The sequence below is a fragment of the Tasmannia lanceolata genome, unplaced genomic scaffold (assembly GCF_043159265.1).
Source record: "Tasmannia lanceolata isolate RefF3 unplaced genomic scaffold, GAP_Taslan_0.1 ptg000016l, whole genome shotgun sequence".
Taxonomy (NCBI): domain Eukaryota; kingdom Viridiplantae; phylum Streptophyta; class Magnoliopsida; order Canellales; family Winteraceae; genus Tasmannia; species Tasmannia lanceolata.
The window spans coordinates 18,590,181-18,611,118 of record NW_027518693.1 but is presented as its reverse complement, the minus strand read 5'-3'; the positions used below and the strand labels follow the sequence as shown (position 1 = coordinate 18,611,118).

The 20,938-nt window shown below is 36.8% G+C and overlaps 1 protein-coding gene across 3 annotated transcripts; it reads right to left on the bottom strand.

Annotated features, from left to right (window-relative positions):
• Positions 1-1,652: 1,652 nt before the first annotated feature.
• Positions 1,653-15,958, bottom strand: NUDT9 (nudix hydrolase homolog 9). Of its 3 annotated transcripts, XM_077357287.1 has the most exons (9): positions 15,795-15,955; positions 14,355-14,429; positions 13,585-13,641; positions 10,136-10,209; positions 7,534-7,592; positions 5,433-5,581; positions 2,660-2,800; positions 2,311-2,469; positions 1,653-2,092 (listed from the first exon to the last, which is right to left on the bottom strand). In XM_077357287.1, exons 1-9 carry the CDS (start codon positions 15,897-15,899, stop codon positions 1,997-1,999), a joined length of 915 nt encoding a protein of 304 aa, XP_077213402.1. In that variant the 5' UTR covers positions 15,900-15,955; the 3' UTR covers positions 1,653-1,996. The 3 variants fall into 3 exon arrangements, with proteins under 3 accessions (XP_077213402.1, XP_077213403.1, XP_077213404.1); XM_077357288.1 differs by lacking the exon at positions 14,355-14,429 and having other exon boundaries at positions 15,795-15,958; XM_077357289.1 differs by lacking the exons at positions 14,355-14,429; positions 15,795-15,955 and adding an exon at positions 14,156-14,242.
• Between the last annotated feature and the right edge of the window lie 4,980 nt (positions 15,959-20,938).

The following is a 20,938-nucleotide window of genomic DNA, read 5'->3' as shown; positions in this document are numbered from 1 at the left end:
TGTATGTAAAGGAATGATACATTAATAGAAGGGAAGTGATATATCCGCCCTCTTCTCTTTTTTTACTTGGGACAGCCACCTCTGGTGTATCTATGACTGAGAGCGTCTGATTTACTTCACGTGGGAAGGATTCAACGGGTGCCACATACATTGGAGCTGGTTGTCCCATGTAAAGAAAAGGGGCGAATTTATCATTTCTCCAATAGTAATGTCTACATATCAGAAGGTTAGTATCATCCTATGGAGATATTAGTAGGGGCACAGCCTATTTACATTAGGACCCGACTAATGAATGGCTTTGATCCTTGAACAGTTGACCCAAGTTCTTTTCTTTTTCTGTTTTTTTTTAAGATAGGAGTACGCCAACACACCATATAAAAATCTGCAAAATCTAGGTTTAAGCATAATCAGTCTAAGATTAGTCGCACTGAAAATTGAGATGCTAAACTCTAGGGGTATGCGTATTTCACGACAATCGCATAATCGGATTTTTATTTATAAGCGATTGTTATATCAGTTTACAGAACACTCTTTTAAGAATAATCAATTGTACAATCGATTGTTCGGGACAATCAATCGACAATTTATAATCCCAACCGAACAGGGCCTAGATAAAATCTAATTTAAAGAATCTAGCTATATATGTCATTGATACAGGCTACTGATATTGGCACTACCCTGTTTTAGTAATTACACTAACAAATCTTGTCTTTTATTATTTAAACCGCTGTCAATGGTTATTACGGTTCCCAAAAAAACTCCCAAAAGCCAATTAAAACAGAAAAGACAAGCTAAGTTTGTGCAATTATTGAAACACAGTAGTACCAATATCAATAGCCATGATATAGGAATAAATACTCGAGATTAAACTCACTCAAAATTACAAAATTTAATTGGCCCTTGAAACAGAGATGTCTTAACTTAGTAAGAGTCATTTGAAATATCTAGCTCCAAACATAATTGGTAGGCTTAAATGTACTCAAAATTGCAAAATCATCAGGCCTAGAAAACACCAAAAATTTCTGCATTTTGACAATCCACAAAATCTTGCTTTAGATGCTGTCAGTCTAAACATGAATGTAAAGAAAAATCAAAATAAGAAGATCAAGCTCTAGATGCATTCGGTCTAGGCCCAGACACACTTGAAATTGTAAAATTAAGTCCAGGCCTTGAAAAAACCGAATTATATAGGCAGACTGCAAAATCCATCTCTCTATGCAATGCAAACCAACTAGGCCTAGCAAACTCAACATTACAAAGTTTAGCTCTAAATGCAGTTTTGAAAATTGGGCTAATATTGACAGTTCGCAAAATCTATCTCTAGACACAGTCCATCAAGGCCTAGAAGCACTCAAAATTGCAAAATTAGCACTAAATGCAATCTGTCAAACACCAGATACAGCACATCTAAGTCTAGACGAAGTCTATTTTGGTCTAAATACACTTGAAATTTAGACGTAGATTGTGAAATCTGTGTTTGGCCGTCCAAGGGATAACCCGAGTCCAGGGTGTTCCCATTGATGGAAAATGATGGGGCCCACCTGTGTTCGGTTGCGTGGGAACCCACAAAATAAAAAGGGCGGATATATCATTTCCACAACTTTCAATGACAGTGTACAAAGTAAACGAAAGAATTCTAAATAGAAGATATGGGAAACAATACTATTTTCTGAACTTTATTAGAAGGGCACTACTAAATAATTTTAAAATTCTAAAAAGAGAAATCATATTATGCTCATGTAGAGTGAAAATACACCTTTGCTCAATCCACTTAATCATACAGATAAGGCCCTGAGTGTAATTAAGATAAAATATATAAGGATTTTGAAAATGCAATACCTGAACAGATCAAGAAACCCATCGTCCCAATCTCATTTTTCTAATTCTGATGACGCCGAATGAAAATGCTTTGGAACTTAATAGAAGAAGAGAGAGCTATAATAAGGTGATGGAAATAATAACCTTAAATGTTGAAGCAAAGGACTCTCCAGGTCTATTAGAAATCTTTTGAAGCTTGAATCATCAACTCATACAGTGCAAACCCGCCTTGATGGCAGCCGGGCATTCTCAATGACATGTTCTCTAATTCACCCTGATAAGTACATAAACAAGTAAGCTTGTAAATTAATTAAACCATAAAGGTGAAAAGAAACAAGGCATAGTTGGTGCATAGTAATTTTATTTAGGCTTGGTTTAGACGTAAAACTGGCGTAAAACAAATTTTACGCCCATTTTTAAGAGGAAAAATGTTTTATGCCCATTTTACATCGAAAGAAACGAAGCCTTAATTATTTAGAAATACGCGCTAACCTTTGAAACAGTGAAAAGCCGTGTAGACTCATAGCCATCTTGTGCACTGGAATATAGTTGTTGAATTTCCTCCGACTTTAGATTACACTTGAGAAAGAAAAATGCTGTTGGTCGAACGTTCAGCTCCCTACGGGATATACCAATAAAGACGGGATTTGCCTGGACACAAGGTCAATAAAATTAGTATAAGAGCTAGAGAAAATTATTTATAATGAAACTTGCCCGAACAGATCCCCATGGTTTGTTTATAAGAATATGATTGATCAATTCATCCAATCCAAAAGCAAGGTAAAAGAACAAATGATTGTATTGATGTTTTCCAAATTCAACTGAGTCATGGAAACTTAACAAGAGATGGCCCAGGAACTCCGATTTCTTCAACAACTTCACGAATAATGCCATCAAACATCTCCTGAGAAATCTTCTCATTTATATGTTTCAAGCCCGCAGAGTCGTCGTACTGATGGGCTAATATGCCTATTTCTTGAGGCTACCAATCAGAAGGAAATTAGATTAATAACTTCACGAGTAAGCATTAAATGGTATTAGTAGTCTACAAAAGACAAAAGAACTAGAGAGACTTAGAAATGCTTAAAAAATTCACCAGAATAAGTCCAAACAACAAACAAAATTGATCTATAAAACCATTAAAGAAACATATTCTTTTTTTGAATGGGATTAAAGAAACATATTCCATAAACTGAAAAAGCAGCTTCGTTAGAAAAGAAAATTTATAGAATTAAAAAAGTAGCCTCATTAGAAAAGAAAATCATGTTTTCAAACGCTCCCAAAAAGTCGTGTTTTTAGATACGCAAAAAAATCCACCATCCATCTAGTAGGCATCCATTTGTTAACCCAGTAGTTCAACCCCCACATTTTCTTTTTACCCCTCATGTGATCCAAAAAAGATAGAGTTTAACGAAAAGCATGCTACTTGGACACTAAAATTGTCCTTTGAGTCTTTCAAACAAATTATGGAAATGCCCTTCTTCACTTCTCAAGGTCACTTAAACTTTCAAAATTCCACGTTCTTTCTAGCATTTCAGGAAAATTGGGAGCCAAAATGGCATGGTTTAATAGAAACGTACATTTTAACTAACATTTTTGTATTATTGTCGTCAAGTAAAGTAGGTAATAACTATGCTACTTATTAAAACACAGCAATAAGTTAGTTATTACTCTATAAATACGTTATTATTTTCAAGTTTCCGATCACTCCTGACTTTGAAATTCAAGGCAGTTTCAAGTATTTTCAGGAGAATATGGAAGCCAAACCAATATAGCATGTTTTAAAGAAAAGCATCATTTCAAATAACCGTGGGCATCATTTACCATTGTCTCTTGCAACATAGGCAGTAAATTTGCTATTACTACTCAAAAAACAGTACCAAGTTATTTACATGGTGTATGCTTGTTTGATAAAACATAAAAGGATAACTAGAAATTTTTTATTGTTCAACTGAGATTTGTGAGTTTGAGACACTAGCAGAGGCAACATTGATCCAGTCAAACAGTGATATGAAGTTCCTTTAGATATTAATGGCATTCCTGCTGGTTCAAAACCAACACAAATTTCAAAAGATGACAATTGTGCTGATTAATATCACAAAAGTGGGATACATTGACATTTATGCATAAGATGGTCAAATCACTAAAATAGCCCTAGAAAACAATTCGACATCTTTTAACAATTTCCCCTCAAGATGAAGTGTTTCATAGAACAAAAGTGAGAACGAGAGAGATGATTGAGGAATTTGAGCAATATCCCTAATGGGTCACAATATGATGGACCAATATAAAAAAATTTACAAGATGTTAGCTAAAAGATCCCTATACGGCTATATAAAATCATCTAAGATCCAGGGTGAAATAAAGATGAAATAAATACTGAGACAAAATTACCCATGTAATTATGAAATAAACACTGAAATATTGTATTGCGACTTGATCCATTTAAGCAACACTATCGCTCCATGATTCCACCAAAGCCATATTTAACTAGATTAATTTTGTATTGTATTGTTTGTAGTTTTTAGAATTTATGGATCTAAATATTCCACGTTCCTATAAACACAAGCACTAAATAAATTAATTTTCATGTTAAGTAAATACGTGTACACATTTGAATTCTTTAATACTATCTCATATAGATGATTCCTAGTCACAAGTTCCTGACTTTTTGAGAACAATACCTCTCATATGAATCAACTCTTGCTTCATCTCCCACTTCGTCCAACTAGGGTCAAGCAAGAATTTATGCAAAGCCCATGCACAACCTTCAATTTATTGGGGCTGTTTGGATGCAGTGAAAATTTTTCTCCAAGGAAAACAAATTTTCCAGCATTTGCTTAACTCATTTTCCATGGATTTTTTTTCTAAAACCGAAAATTTTCCTTATTTTCAAGGAAATTGGAAACCTCTCCAAATTTGTACAATAGTTGAGGGAATGTTCAATAGGAGACCATGTAAATGAAATTTTGACTCACATAAATCATGCGAAAAAACAATTATATTTCATTCTAGGACTTTGCACATAATCTAATCTCATAATAATTTGACCCACATACTATATTTAAAAATCATACACATCACCCCTTAAAAAGGACCCAAATGATCAATCTCCAAAGCAATAATGAAATCTTCAATAGGAGACCATGTAAATGAAATTTTTTACGTCAAAGAAATCATGTGAAAAAAGAATTATATTTCATTCTAGGACTTTACACATTATCTAAGCTCCTAATAACAAGACCCACATACTACATTAAAAAACATACACACCACCCCTTAAAAAGGACCAAAATGATCAAACTCCAAAGCAATAATGAAATCTTCAATGGCTATACAATTTTTTCATTGATGGCTGTACTTGCTTTTGTGTCCTTCACATGCACACACACCCAGATAAATGGGTAAACAGCAAATTATCATTTGGAAAAATAGAAAGGTAAAGGCTATACAAGGACAGAGTATACTTACCAAAGACATGGAATTATAGAATTGAATGATACTTTACACATAAATTCACATTCTTGATAAGATACTGAGAAATTATGATTATGATTTACAAAATTTACCTCTGAATTTCATGAGGTATTTTTTCAGGATTTCACACAATTTACCTCTGAATGACCTCCTGGGAAAACGAAGTGTCCAGGGAATTCCCCAACATTATAGCTTCTTTCCAACACAAGAATCTTTTTATCAGCTGTCTCTACAACTGCACCGTTCCCCAAGGGACTTGATGTATGTTGGCAACGCTTAGAATCATCTGAAGAATTCTAGAAATGAGAGAATAAGAGTGGACCTAAAACTGCACTGATCTAATAGTTTAACCAAGGGGAAACTATACAATTAAGATTTGCCTCATAACTTGGATAAATCCCACAAAAATAAAAATAAAAGATGTAATTTTTCTTAAGAATCACAATATTCAATGACTAGTAGCATCATTAATAAGTTTATAGAAGAATGACTAAATTTGCTTAATATAATCAATTGCTGCCCAAGCAAAGCTCATTGGTTTAAAATAAAAAACAATATTAAAAAGAAAAAAAAAATCCAAATTGGAGAAAAAATATCACTCCAAACCCGTCAAATGTCGTGATTTCCTGCAAACCTGTCATGGTTGTTGACAGTGGACTAGATCCATATTGTACTAGTACGCAATTAATTAAAAGTTAAAAAGAAGTAGCTACTCTTGCTAGCCACAAAAAAAAATTCCTGGTAGTGTCAAAGCTAAGCAACCATGACTTGGTAGTGTCACATCTTCAGTTCGTCGATGATAACCCTAGTGTCCAGTATGGCTAAGGAGGAGAAAGTCTTAAAAGTTAAAAGTGGTACTTTGGTGATATGAGGTTCTTAATGGGCAGAGGTCAAATTTAAAAAAATCCAGGTTTCTTGGCAGCGATATCTCAGGCAAGGATTGCGAGAGACTGACTGGCTTACTGTGCTGCTTAGTGGATCAGTTACCTACACCGATCTCTTAGTCTTCCTCTTGGGGAAGGTCAATCCAAGAAGAGGGGGTGGGATACAGTCGTGGAAAGGGTGGAAAGAAGGCTCGCCACATGGAAAAGGAACCTGGTGTCATTGGGAGGTCGAATCACCCTCATCAAGGTCGTGCTAGCCAATATTCCAGTGAACCATCTATCTTTGTTCAGGTGACCAGTTAGTGTGGTGAATCGCATTGAGAAAATTCAGAGAAACTTTGGGGCGAATCAGAAGATAAGAGAAAGATGCACCCGGTGCGTTAGGAAGAGGTTTACAAACCCATTAAAGTGGGAGGAATTTGTTGTCAGAGACTTAAAGTTTTCAATCAACCTTTCATTGGTAAGTGATTATGGACGTTTGGTGAGGAAAGGCACCAGTTATGGACTGAAGTCAATAAAAGTAAGTACGTCTCAATCCTAGGGAATTGGATTTCTGAAGACTGTTTCAGGAGCAGGGGCATCACTGCGTGTGGGGATATCAAAAGGCATAAGCATAGCTTCCAGAAGGAGATCAGATATAGTGTGTAAAGGTGACAAAGTAAAATTCTGACATGATATTTGGTGAAAAGAGATGTCATTGGGGCAGTTGTTCCCGGAACTGATGGTGGTGGCTTCTAATAAGAATGCGTTTGTTCAAGACTGTTTTATATGGGAGTTTTATATGTGAGAAAGGACTGTTGTCCTGGAAAATTGAGTTTTGGAGGAACTTCTTCGATGGAGAAATCGAGCGAATAGCTTCCCTCTTGGATATTATGTACTCCGGTAACATCAAGAAGAAATGGAAGGATTTACGATCTTATACAACTACTGAAATGGGCATTCATGTCCCTTAGCTGTAAACGTAGGATTTATGCCTTAGTATTTTTACTATATGGGTAAATGCTTTGACATACAAAACTTACTCATATAAGCATGACATAGGACAGGAAAATCATCTAAATTCAATGAACAAGCATATTTCATTCATCGGCCATCAGTATCTCTGTATTCAAATCATGCACGAATTGGTGCTCTTAGAAGCTGAGCCATCACCCATGTTGCAGTCCAAAAAGGGTCTAATGTTGATATCTAAATATAATTTTTTGTAAGATTTTGAAAAGTACAAAACCTGGAGTAGAAGAGTTTTAATACTGCTGCTAAGGCAGGTTGGGCAGAACAGTAGTTACTTGTCATGATGAAATTTGTTGATAAAATGCTAAGCAGCTCAATCGAAATATTTACTGCACAACATTACCTTCTGAAGGAATGAGAAATTTCTCCCACAAAGGATTTAAGTTTGTGCCCACAAATGTCCTGAATTAGACCGTACAAAAATCATTTCGCTGGGTAATAATATAATACTACAAAAACAACCTTTTCAGATAAATCAAGTCCAATCATGCCAAGTCAGATATATCAATGCAATACCTAGTTGATTAAATTTGGAACAAGAAATACCTTAGCATTTTATGAACCCAAAAAAAGAAACAGAGAGAAAAATTCACAACGATAATAATAGCATTGGATAAAATAACAACCCTCAGACTAATCACAAAACATAATGGACTAATCACAAAACATAATGGCAACTACGTTTGACACTCCTAATCTTGTCACATGGGGAATGTACCCCGTCTTGAGTTACACATCTGGTGCACCAAAACTTTTTTTGAGTGACAAATCTATTAACAAGAAATGGCTTGTATCTTGATCGAAGAGTGAGATCTTTCCATGGATGTCAGGCTTGTAGAAAGGCTGCAGTGAATTTTGGCCTCAAGTCTATTGTATATAATTACAGATGGATCAAATTAGTGGAAAGTCCTTTTATGAAATATGTTCAATAATGGGAACCTAGACAGTTATTTCAGCCCAAGTTGTACGCTTCAGCAAAGAAAGTCCTTTTATGAAATATGTTCTGGTGCTTCTAAAACACAACTCTTTGCAAGCAGAATAAGTTAAAAGCCCATAATGAAAGACAAAACAACATGGAAATCAGATCACTGGAAGCATGGGAGCTACTAGTGAAACGTTTAATGAAAATGATGCATATGAACCTTCAAGATGTGTTTTCTGCCACAAATCAATGGAAACTGCTAATCAGCTAGATTTTAGGTGCTGATACACTCATGGAATAGAATTCTAGACAAATACCAATTTTTGGATCGGATCTGTTTGCTAATGTGTTCAAAAGGGTGAGGGCTTACATGAAAAATGATCATGAACAAGAAAGTTTTTGCTTGATTATGGAATTTTACATGGAAATAGAAATATTTTGGTTTTGGATGAAAATTTCAGAGAAAATCTTGTAAAGTATGGAAGCAAATGCCAATGATGGACATTTAAAATGAAACTCCAGGAGGTGCTAGAATAAACACAATGCACAAAAAAAAAACCATCACATAAGCAAAAAAAAACACTAAATGATTTAATAACATCGAATGCTTAGTGGCATGCGTTGTTGCACAAGTCTGATAATTATATACATACCATATTTCACATGTAATTTATATAAATATTTTACATACAATTTATATAAATATAAGTATGTAATATATACCGGTATAGTATACCAATAATACACTAAATGGCAAACAAATTTTTTTTTAAATAAATTTTAATATTTTATAAAAAAAACAATAACAAAGATAATATTTATACAAAATACATATCATTTCACATGCAATTCATATAAATATAATTATGTAATATACAGCGGTATAGTTTACCAACAATACACTAAATGGCAAAGAAAAATATTTTTTAAATGAATTTTAACATTTTATGAAAAAAAATTACAAAATCCTTCTGACATGTATCCCCGATTGATGCAGCTTGGTCATTTCGGTGCAAGCGGATCATTTATCATAAAGAGGATGAGATTCAAGAATGATTTGGAATTCTGAAAATAGTGAGAGAATAGTGCATAAATTTTATGTATAAGAGGGCATGGTGAAATCTGCCCATGCCTTGATTTGCTAGTTTTTCTAAAAGATTAATATTTTTTTAATAAAAATGAAAAAATTTATAATATTATACAATGTAGTATAAAACACTACAATGTATGAGTTGTGTTATTTATATAATTTTCTTGCTCATTCTATTTTTTATGATTATTAATAATATTTATTTATTTTAACATCTTTCATAAAAGAAATTAATTGTTTTTATTTTTATATAAAATAAATTTTTTTCCAGCATTTCCTAAATTTTAACTAAAATTGACATGTTTCCAAGTTTCGACTGGACTAGTATAATAAATACACTTACGTCTTGGTTTTGGTGTACATTTCAGGTTCAATATATGTTTCAACGGAAATGAAAACAGAAATATTTTGGTCATTTCAGTTTCAGTGGAAATTTAAAACCATGCCCATACCTAAATTATAAATGCAATATTCCTAACGTGCCATAATGTATATATGCAATACTGTCCAGTGATCCAATGGGGATGTTTCATGTAATTTGAAACGATGTTAGGACATGGAAATCTTGCATTTCCGTGCTCATAAGGAAAAAATCTTCAGCTTAACATCTTTTTTTTCTAGGAGAGATTTCTGCCAAGGGGAGGCATTCAGCCAAAATACGTTGATTTTCGTGGGTTAGCCAAAATACAAGAATGCACTCATATAAACATGTGCGTTGAGTAAAAACAATTACAGACTATGAAGATTGATGATGCACGACGCACTAAAAAAGGGTTTCAGAGTAGGAACTCCTATATAAAAAAACACGCATTAGATCATTGCTATCAACTATCAAAATACACATTTTGACTGATTTAACAATATTGACAAAGTTAGGCCCTTAAGTTCTTCAAAATGCTTAACTAAAAAAATGGCATAAGATTAGAAACAAACCTGTAATCTGTCAAACCAAGTTGAAGGCATACATAGGACACTTGGTTGGAACTACCTATATCGTGCCCCGCATACTGTAAAATGCATTAAAGCAGTCATAAAATAGAATTATTCTCTTAAAAATCAAGAAAACTATCAATCTAAGTTAAGGGCAAAACTTCAATCACTGCAAGCTACAATAAGTAAAAACATGACTCAAGTAGAGTAGAGTGAATAAAATTCTTCCATAGAATACTAAGATATTTTCCATGAGAAACCCTACCTACAATGAAGCAAGTCATTCCATTTTCAAAAAATAAGGCTGTCTAAATGAGTGAACAAAATACTTTTAGACAATCCATCCAATCATTCAAAATTCTTCAAGCACTTGACCATCAGTAAAATCATGAATGAAGTAAAAAGCATGAAAATAAATCTTTCAGAAAAAGGTTGTGAAATATCCAATGGAGAATTCCATTACTCAAAACAAGACTTAGTTCTCCAAATAACAAGACTACCTAAAATTGTCTTGACACTTCATATTGTATGTCAAATCTTTATGCTTGTATGCATGTTCAGGTGGATCCTACATTCCTACCATATTAGTACATAAGTTTATGGTGATGATTATATGATTCAAGCTAGAGATAAAAGTGAATAGGCCTCACATCATTAAAGTTAGGGCATTCAAACATAATGACTAGAAAGTTTTACCACAAAACTCACACCGAATCTCATCTTTAATGAATCCTCATGTTCTCACTCATAGGTGACCTATTTCTGCTTAAGTTTTTGCAAAAACAAAAACTTAGAAGCATGGTTTTAAATCTCCACCGAAACCAATATGAAATGACCGAAATGTTTCCATTGTCGTCCCCAGTAAAAATGCATATCAAAATTGAAACACTTGCCGAAACCAAATTCGTAAATGTATTAGTTGTATACTATACCAGTATATGTTACATAACTATATTTATATGAATTGCATGTGAAATGTGCTTTATGCAGTATGTATAAATATTTATATGAATTACATGTAAATGTGGTATGTACTGATTACTGAATTACCAGACTAAGTGTTCGATATTTTTAAACCATTCTGGATGGTTTTTTCTTAAGTGATGGTTTTAAGTGTATATTTGTGCTTATTCTTGCACTTTCTAAAGTTCCAGCTTAAATGTTTATCATTTGCATATGTTTCCATACAGTTTCCTGATTTTACAAAATTTTCACAGAAATTTCCATTTGAAGCCAACATGTTTTCATTTCCGTCACGACCAAAACACATACTGAAACTAAAATATGAAACCTTGCTCAGAAGGTAGAGCAAATGTTTGCTGCCCTACATAAGCTCTACCCGCTCTTGAACCCAGTGTTTAAAAACGCGGATGCGACATGGAACACAGCCAAGAAAAATTCTTGTTGACTTAGAGCGGACGCGGCCAAGAACGTAGTTGACGCGGCTGAGTACTCGGTTGATGTGGTCATAACTCTGGAGAGTCAAAGGAATTTTTATTGATTCTCTAGGGCAAAATGTGGAACGCGGATGCGGTGCAACGTGGAAAGCAGCCAAGGCACGGACGCAGGGGAGTTTTAAAACTATGCTTGGAACTGTACCAACCTTTGATCCCTTCGTGAGACAACCTCCTCTGCTTCTATTATCCGTATGAGGGGTTCTGAATTGACTCTTGAAGATATCCAGATCATTTGATGGTGATGTTTGTTTGGGGATAGAAAAAGATAGATTCCAAGATCAAGGGATTTGCTCTGAAATCCAAGGATTAAATTCGCAGTTTCATGCATGACTTTGAGTGGGCCTAGCTGAAACAAACTCAAAACAAGTTTGTTTTCATTTCAGGATGGGCAAAAATGGTGTTGTTTCTGCCAAAAGATTGTTTTGGGCATTTTAAACAATTTTAAAACCAAGGTACTTTTTATCGCTAGAATTCAAAATGTATGAGGGAAGGGATGAGAAGTTACACTTTCTTTCCAATTTCTGGTTTAGCCAAACCAACTCAATTTTGGCAAAATTTTAAACCATGTTGGTACCAAGGTACTTTTTAGGCCTAGAACACCAACATATGATAAAAGAGAAAGAGATATTTTTTTCATCCAAATTCAATTGCTCTGCCAATTTAATAGTGTATTATGAAAAAATCTAGTATATACAACTACATACACTACATTTCATATGCAATTCATATAAATATAATTATGCAACACATAATGCTATAGTGCACTAATGCACTTCGATTTTGATTTTGTTTTGTATTTCAATTTCGGTATTGTTTCGGTGGATTCATTTAGCCAACCCCAACTAGTTTGGGACAGAGGCTTTGTTGAGTTGAGTTGAGTTGAGTATTGTTTCTGTGGGGATGGAAAATAAACATTTCGGTTGTTGCATGTCGGTTTTCGTAGAAATTTAAAATCATGGTTCAAGATTATTTTGAACAAGTGATTCATTAATAAAGAAGTCTGGAAAACCATTACAACAAAGAGAAAGGGCGGCCTGTGGGGGGGGAGGGCTAGATGTCCGCAGCCTAACCCTTGCTTTGCAGAGAGGCTGTTTCCATGACTCGAACCCCTGACCACCAGGTCACAATGGAGCAACCTTACCGTTGTGCCAAGGCTCGCTCTCTTTGTTGTATTGGAAAACCATTACAACAAAGAGAACAGAAGAAAAAACAAAAAGGTAGCTGCATTATTACAATGAATACTAGGGTTAGCAAACTTACCAACATTGGTGTTAACATCATGATGGATATGAGAAAAAAAATATCAGCCAGTAAGAAGCAAATGGCTCTCTATATCCCAAAATAATTATGAAAATCTCCATGGAGAGCACACAACCGAAATGTTTCCGTTCAATCCCCACCAAAACTCATACCGAAACCAAAAAACATACTGAAATTAAAAATCGTAAGTGTATTAGTGGTATACTATATCAATATGTGTTGCATAATTATATTTATGTGAATTGCATGTGAAATGTGGTGTATGTATTAGGTATACATATTTATATGAATTACATGTGGTATAAAAACTGAATTATCAGACAAGCGTGACAACGCATGTCACTAGGTGTTTATTGCTATTAAAGCATTACATATGCTTGTCTTGCTTATGTGATGGTTTCTAAGTGTGTGTTAGTGTCTATTTTAGCACCTTCTGAAGTTTCATCTTAAAATTCCATCATTTGCATATGTTTCCATGCGTTTTTGTGATTGTACAGGATTTCCACAGAAATTTCCAACCGAAACTGAAATGGTTCCGTTTCCGTAGTGACCGAAATCGAAATAGAAATTTAAAACCTTGTCTTGACAATCACCACTCCAACTCTTTATGGGACAAGTGATGCCATTTAAGACAAGCCCACACTTATGCCACAACACTTACACAAGCTAATGCCAAAGAGTTTATAACAATAACATAATAGACACAAGTTTGAATGCCAAGGGAAAAGCACATACCCTGAACTTTGTACCATTGAATAATGATGGATTTTCTTGAACCCGTCGATTCCATATCTATAAAATGAGAAACAAAATCCAATAAGATATTATAAATACTAAAATAAATAAAATTCAAGAATATTGGAAAATATAGAAGTGGATCTGTTAAGGGAATCAATATGCATCCAGTAAGTTACTACCGGTAGTAACCCAGCTGAATTGAAGAAGAATTAGAAACTTCAACTTAATTTTTAATTTGGACAGAAATCTGATACAGAAAGTTGGATTAGAGTTTCTACAAACTGAACTAATGCCAATTAGGTCATGAACATGAACGGGACAATGTCCACTGACTGAAGAGAATCCCTCCAACTTTCTAAAAGTTGTAAGTAACTTCCCATAATTAGGACAGTTCAACTTCCATTTAAGTCAAATCTGATACTTTAGTTCCTTATTGAACAAGAAGTTATCCAGAACCTTGTGAGAATGTCAACTATAAAAGAGAAGAAAGCAAAATAAAGACCAGTTATAATTTGGCACAAATGACTGCAAGTTGCAAATTTGCAATAAGATTTCCAGGAAGTGTTACCAAGAAAATCAAGATCCAAAGACACTCATAGCCTTCCAATTCCAGGTAGAAACTCCCCTCATGCTTTTGCATATCAATACTTGTTTTAGGCTTAGGTTCTATATAATCATATTTATTGATGAATATACATCTACCTGAAAATACCCAGAAAGAATTTTCAATGAAAAGGAAAAATTGGAAGAGTGTCGGTATTACCAACCTCAGATATGGATTCTTCCAGGCTAATATCCGGATGGGGAATCCTGTCAAAAGACGGACTGAAATCCACGAAAACCTTCATTTAACCAAAAAATATAATAATAATAAAAAACCATAAAATAATCTGAATTCCCTCAACTAAGTTAACAAGTAATACTTCTAATCAAGCAACTCAAAACACGTAAAAAGCCCAAATCACTTCATTTTAGGAATAAAAAGCGCTTGAACTGGTTTCTAGAGGCACTGACTTGTTAAGCAAAGGTTGAGATTCTATTTGGGAAGACTTTCATCATTAAGGGTAGGGCTTTTATCTGAAAGGTTCTCAGAGCTTAGAGGTTCATTGTTCATAAAGGGTTAATGTTCCAATAACCATTCATGCTATGTTTTCTATTTGAATAAGGGACAATGGATAGTGCCATACTGTAATGAGGATAGACCTTGTTCCACTCTACCATGTGATTAGATAAGAGTGGTTTACTCGAGTGCCATTACAAGTTAATAAATAGGCTAAAAAGGTAGGGTTATGCATTTGACTGGAGCACTAAGTCTAGTATTTCAAATTTTCAATAACTTCAAGGTATGGTTTCCATGATTGAAAAGCAAATCTGGAACAAAAAAGGGAAACAGTTACAGAATCACATCCATGGAAGGCTATCAACTAAAACAAACACTAAGCTAATTCGCCGGATGCAACCAACAACGGTTTGCATTGCCATTTTTGTACCAATGTGGAAGGAACCTAATGTTATCTACAATATGATACAACTGGTAAGATAATCTGTATTGGGTCTAGAAAAAATCAATACCAAAGGTCAAAGAAAAGTAGTTGTGAGTGACTAGTGAGTAGTAATGCAAAGCATCTCAACTAACAAGTTATGTGTTAGTAGTGAATAGTAACACAAAGCATCTCAATTAACAAGGATGAAACACATACAATGAACATTTTCGAAATCTAGTCAATTAGCTCTAGATCACAGTTCAACATTCAGTATCGGCTCGATTACCTTCATGAATACCCACCTATAACTTCACCATCAAATTTGGAAAGTACTTAGCCAGAACAAAATGAAATCAATCTAAACAATTAATTATAACAAAGGCCTAAAATTGGGCCAAATTTAGGGGGTTCAAAAGACAATTTTGCACCATTCATAGTATCACAATACAACCCAAAATGCAATTTGGGTGTGCATCTAATTGCACCTAATATATGAGAAAAGAAATAAATAACAAATACTATCATCTGACAATTTTATTTCTTTCTTTTTTTTTTCTTTTCATAGGAAAGTCTAAGAAGATTAGAAGAGAAAAACAACAAACTCAAAACCAATCTGGGAGAATTCATTAAATATTACGGGGGGGGGGGGGGGTTGGGGAATTTGGAAATTGTGCAAATCCCATGAAGAATGAAGCTAAAAAACAAAGGGTGGGAGATGCTAACCTGCGCCGGGGAGAAACCGGAGGGGCACGTTAGCAGCAATTTATAGGGAGGAGGATTGATATTAGCACCCGCCTCCTCCTCTGCCTTCTTCTCCTTCAAATCCATTAATGGGACGTTTGTTTAGCTTCAATTCTTAAGAGAGATTTTTGCAAAAGAAGTATTCTACCTGGCTTTATTTCCAAAAAATAATTGCCTTGAGGTATCAAATTTGTGACCAAAATACCCATGGTAGATTTTTTTAGGGCGCTGAAATTTCCTCCCCCGCCTGACGGCTGGCTAACGTTAAACGTTAGGCTTTAACGTATATGTCACGTTTCCCACCATTTGACGGGTTTCTCTCTCCACACACAACAGGAACAGTTGGTGGGCCCGACAGAGACCGTTGGTGGAATGGTGGGCCCATCTTTGAACAATGTAGGCCCCTCCCATACCACACCATAGGATAATCCAAACCGTCCATTTGATGGGCCATAAACGTAAATAGGTTGCGTCCCAAAATATTATTTCCATAGGCTGATCCTAGCCCTCCGATCTAAATAGAAACTACATCTTATGCAACCTCTATAGATTGTAGGGTTGTGATCATCCTATGGAAATGATATTTGGGGCACAACCTATTTACATTGTGGCCCATCAAATGAATGGTTTGGATCATCCTATGGAGTTGGTCGTCCAATAACATTAAGGCCCGTTCACAACATAGGATGATCCAAGCCGTCCATGGTTTGGATAATCCTATAGAGTTGGTCGTACAATAACATTAAGGCGGCCCAGCCGATATTTTTCAAATTGAAGCGTACCGTCCACGACATAGGATGATCCAAGCCGTCCATGGTTTGTATCATCCTATGGTGTGGTTCGTACAGTAACATTAAGGCCCAATTTAGGCCCCACGCATATTTTTGAAAATGAAGTGTACCATCCAGACCATAGGATGATCTGAGCCGTCCATTTGATGGGCCATAACATAAATGGCTTGTGCGCCAAAAATCATTTGCATAGGATGATCACAACCCTCCAATCTATAGAGGCCGGTTTCCATAATAAGCAATTTCTCTTTATATTTGAGGGCTAGGATCATCATATGGAAAAGGGTTTTTGGGACACAACCTATTTACGATGTGGCCTATCAAATGGACCGCTTGGATCATCCTATGGTCTGGACAGTACACTGTCATAGTGGGTTGGGTTTGGGCATCAAGGAAGAGAATTTTGGGGGGGCATCAACTGTTCCTATTGTGGAGAGAGAGAGAGAGAGAGAGAGGTCTACACGTAGGAAACGGGCACTAACCTGATTCAAGGGGGGTGGGAACACACTATGTCATCAAAAAAAAAAAAAAAAAAGGGAATATAAGAGTTAGCCGTTAAAGCCTAATGTTTAGCATTAGTGCGACGTCAAGCCGGGGGCGGAGGGGAAAATACCCCCGGGGGGGGGGGGATATCAGCGCCCTTTTTAGTAGGGGTGGCTATTCGGTTTAAACCGAACCGCATAGAGCGAAATTTGGTAACCGAAACCGAACCGAATAAAAATTGTGGGAAAAAAAGAGGGAAAAAAATCAAAATCTCGGTTTGGATCGGAGGGCTAGGATCATCCGATCGAAATGATTTTTTGAGCACGACCTAATTAAGTTGTGATCAATCAAATGGACGGTTTTGATCATCCTACGGAGTGCACATATAACACTTTTTTTGGAAAAAAAAAATGGTTTTCAGCCATAATTTCGGTTATTTGGTTAACCGAATTTTTTTTTTTGAGAAAACCGAAACCGAATAACCGAATTTCCAAAAAAAAAAAAAAAACCGAAACCGAACCGAAAAGAAAAAAACCGAACCGGTTTTAACCGAATAATGCTCACTCATACCTTTTTGTACTCTAAATACCAAAATGTCCTTTACACGTGAAAATGCAAAAATGACGTTGGAAAAAGACCAAAATACTCGTTACGCCCGTTGATATATTTTGAAGGGTAAGTCCCACTAACTCAAGTCAAACCCATGCATTTGGGTGGGGCCCACCATTTTACGGGCCCATTTTTTTTACACCCATGCATATCATGCCCAATAATGCTAGCATGACAAAGGGACAGGTGCAACTTTTCTCGTCCTCATTCCAAAAATTGAAGGAGCAACAAAAGGCTCGGATTTTCGTCCGATTAGCTTGGTGGGCAGCCTTTACAAAGTCCTCGCAAAGGTTCTGACGGATCGTATCAAAGTGATTCTTCCTTCAATTATATCGGTCTGTCAAAGTGCCTTTATAAGCAACCGGCAAATTCTTGATTGTTCTTTAACAACCAATGAAGCCATTGACTATTATCGGAGGAAGGGGGAAGGCGGCATCCTATGCAAGCTTGATATGGAGAAGGCATATGACCGAGTGGATTGGGCAGCATTAGATTTTCTCATGGGTCGTATGGGCTTTGGGGGTCGGTGGAGAGGGTGGATCCGGAACTGCTTATCGTCTGCCTGGTTCTCTGTCCTCATCAACGGATCAGCAAAAGGATTCTTCAAATCTTCTAGAGGATTGCGGCAGGGAGATCCGCTCTCTCCTTTTCTTTTCCTGATTGTGGCTGAATCACTGTGCAGACTGCTGAAAAAAGGAAGTGAGTTGGGGCTATACCAAGGGTTCCTTATTGGCGAGAGTAAGGTGGAAGTATCGCTTCTTCAGTTTGCGGATGACACTCTTTTGTTCTGTTCTCCGGTCATATCCTAGATTCTCAATCTTAAAGCTATGCTTCGTTGTTATGAGATGGTTTCGGGTCAAAGATCTAATTTCGCAAAATCTCGGTTGTTCGCGATCAACGTTTCTGAGAGCGATGCATCCTTTTTCGCCGGAATTATGGGGTGTGGTTTAGATGTCTTTCCAGCAACCTATCTGGGTCTTCCTCTTGGTGTGGGTCGACCGAAACACAACCTATGGGCTCCTATTATACAAAGGATTGAGCGATGTTTGGCCACCTGGAAGCGCCGGTTGGTTTCCAAAGGAGGTAGATTAGTGCTTATAAAGGCCGTTCTATCCAATATGCCGATATATTTTCTATCTCTTTTTCAATGTCCCGCCTCAGTTGCTAAACGCATCGAACAAATTCAGAGACGCTTCCTGTGGGGCGGATCAGGGTCTTCTAAGGGGGTCTCCCTGATTAAATGGCGTATGGTCTGCTTGCCTACTAAAAATGGAGGTTTGGGTATCAGGAGGGTTCAGAGTTTTAACCAGGCCCTTATGGGCAAGTGGCTGTGGAGATTTGGCGAAGAACAATCCTCTTTGTGGGTCCGGGTCATTGGAAGTAAGTATGGTTCAGATCATGGGCATTGGGACTCTGTTGATAATTTTAAAATCAAAGGTCTCACGGTTTGGAGGGACATCTTGAAGTTGAAGTCGTTATTTGCTCCTGGCGTCCGATTCAGAGTATATAGGGGGGATCGGATTCGGTTCTGACAGGATCCTTGGTGTTCGGATGATCCCCAAGTGATGTTTCCTGACTTATTCATCGTTTCATCTCAGAAAGAGGCCTGGGTATCGGAATGTTTTGCAAGGGAACAAGGGAAAGTGGCTTGGTCTCCTAAGTTTCGCAGAGACTTCTTTGTTAGGGAGTTAAGCTCTTACAGTGCCCTCCTCTCCTTATTGGATTCTTGCTTCATCAAGTCTTCGGGCGTAGATCGTCGGATTTAGATTTAGAATCCTTCGAGGATATTTTCAGTCAAATCTTTTTATAACCATCTGATCCCTTCTTTAGTGGAGCATGTGTCCTCCTCGGTTTGGAGACAATCTTGCCCTCCGAGAGTTGCTTTCTTTGGGTGGTCGGTTAGCCGGGGCCGCATTCAAACTATGGATTTTTTGAGGAAGCGAGGAATGTGGTTGGTAGATCACTGTCCTCTATGTTTATCTGCTGGGGAATCCATTGACCACCTTTTCATACACTGTAAGGTTGCTCGCCATATTTGGGGTCTTATTTTTTCTCGTTTTGGAATCAGTTGGGTCCCCTCCAACTCTATGGCTGAATTCATTCAGAGTTGGGCATGGACTCCTTGGAAAAGGGAAGGCAGAACGCTGTGGAAGATGTGTTTCCTGGCCTCATGGTGGTTCTTGTGGAAAGAGAGGAATGCTCGTATCTTCGAAGGGAAGGCTAGATCTCCCTATTGGATTTATATTTAGTTGATAGCTGCGGTCATATCCTGGGCTCGAAGCCTTCCTCTGTTTCGTTTTGTTTCAGCTTTCGACCTCTGGGAAGGATGGTCAATCATATGCTTGGAATCGGTTACCAAAGTGAAAATCCTCCCCTCTTGGACTCCTCCTCCTCCGGGGTCCCTGAAGCTTAACTTTGACGGATCGTCTATCGGCAATCCAGGAGTGGCAGGAGTAGGGGACTTATGTAGAAACCACAAAGGGGAAGTCCTCTGGGCCTACTCGGGGCCTATTGGAGTGGCAGACTCAAACAAGGCAGAGGTCAGAGCCGCTCATAGCGGGCTTCTTTCGATGCCTCGTCTGGAGTGCGACAAAATTATAGTCGAAGGGGATTCTTTAAATGTTATTCGCTGGCTTTCGGGCACCGCTTCTCCCCCCTGGCGATTTTTGCCTCTCTTAGAGGAAATAGAGGATAGATCTAAGGGCTCCTCAATAGTTTTTCGCCATGTCAGGAGATCAGCCAATGCGGAAGCAGACTCCCTTGCCAAGAAAGGAGTCTTTCGGGCCACGTTTGAGTGCTTTGACTATCTACCTCCTTGAATTATTGTACTGCTATCTTTGTATTATCTTTGTTCCTTCAGGACCACCTCGGTTCTGTTTTTACATATATATATATATATATATATATTATGTTGCCATTTTCAAAAAAAAAATGCTAGCCGGTTCCTACACATATGTGTAGAGAGTTCTCTACACACTAGCTTAAAATATAGTGGGGGCCTATATTGTTTGGGTGATCCAAGCCATCCATTTTAAAGGCCCTCACATAGATAGGGTGTCTACAAAAAATCAGATCCATAGGATCATCCCAACCCTACGATTTGTGGAGGTAAAATGGATGTCTTTAAACATTCACAAATTAGTCCATTTTTTGCCTCCACAGTTCGTATGGTTAGGATGATCCTATGGATCTGATTTTTTGTGGACACCCTATCTATGTGAGGGCCTTAAAAATGAATGGTTT

What these genes read in the sequence shown, in the direction of transcription:
- NUDT9 (XM_077357287.1), bottom strand. Translation starts at nt 15,899, where the DNA reads ATGGATTTGAAGGAGAAGAAGGCAGAGGAGGAGGCGGGTGCTAATATC. An exon ending in ATTTCTCATTCCTTCAGAAG is followed by an intron (nt 5,582 to 7,533) that starts GTAATGTTGTGC and finishes AGAATTCTTCAG; the next exon opens with ATGATTCTAAGCGTTGCCAA. An exon ending in GAGTTCCTGGGCCATCTCTT is followed by an intron (nt 2,470 to 2,659) that starts GTTAAGTTTCCA and finishes CCTTGTGTCCAG; the next exon opens with GCAAATCCCGTCTTTATTGG.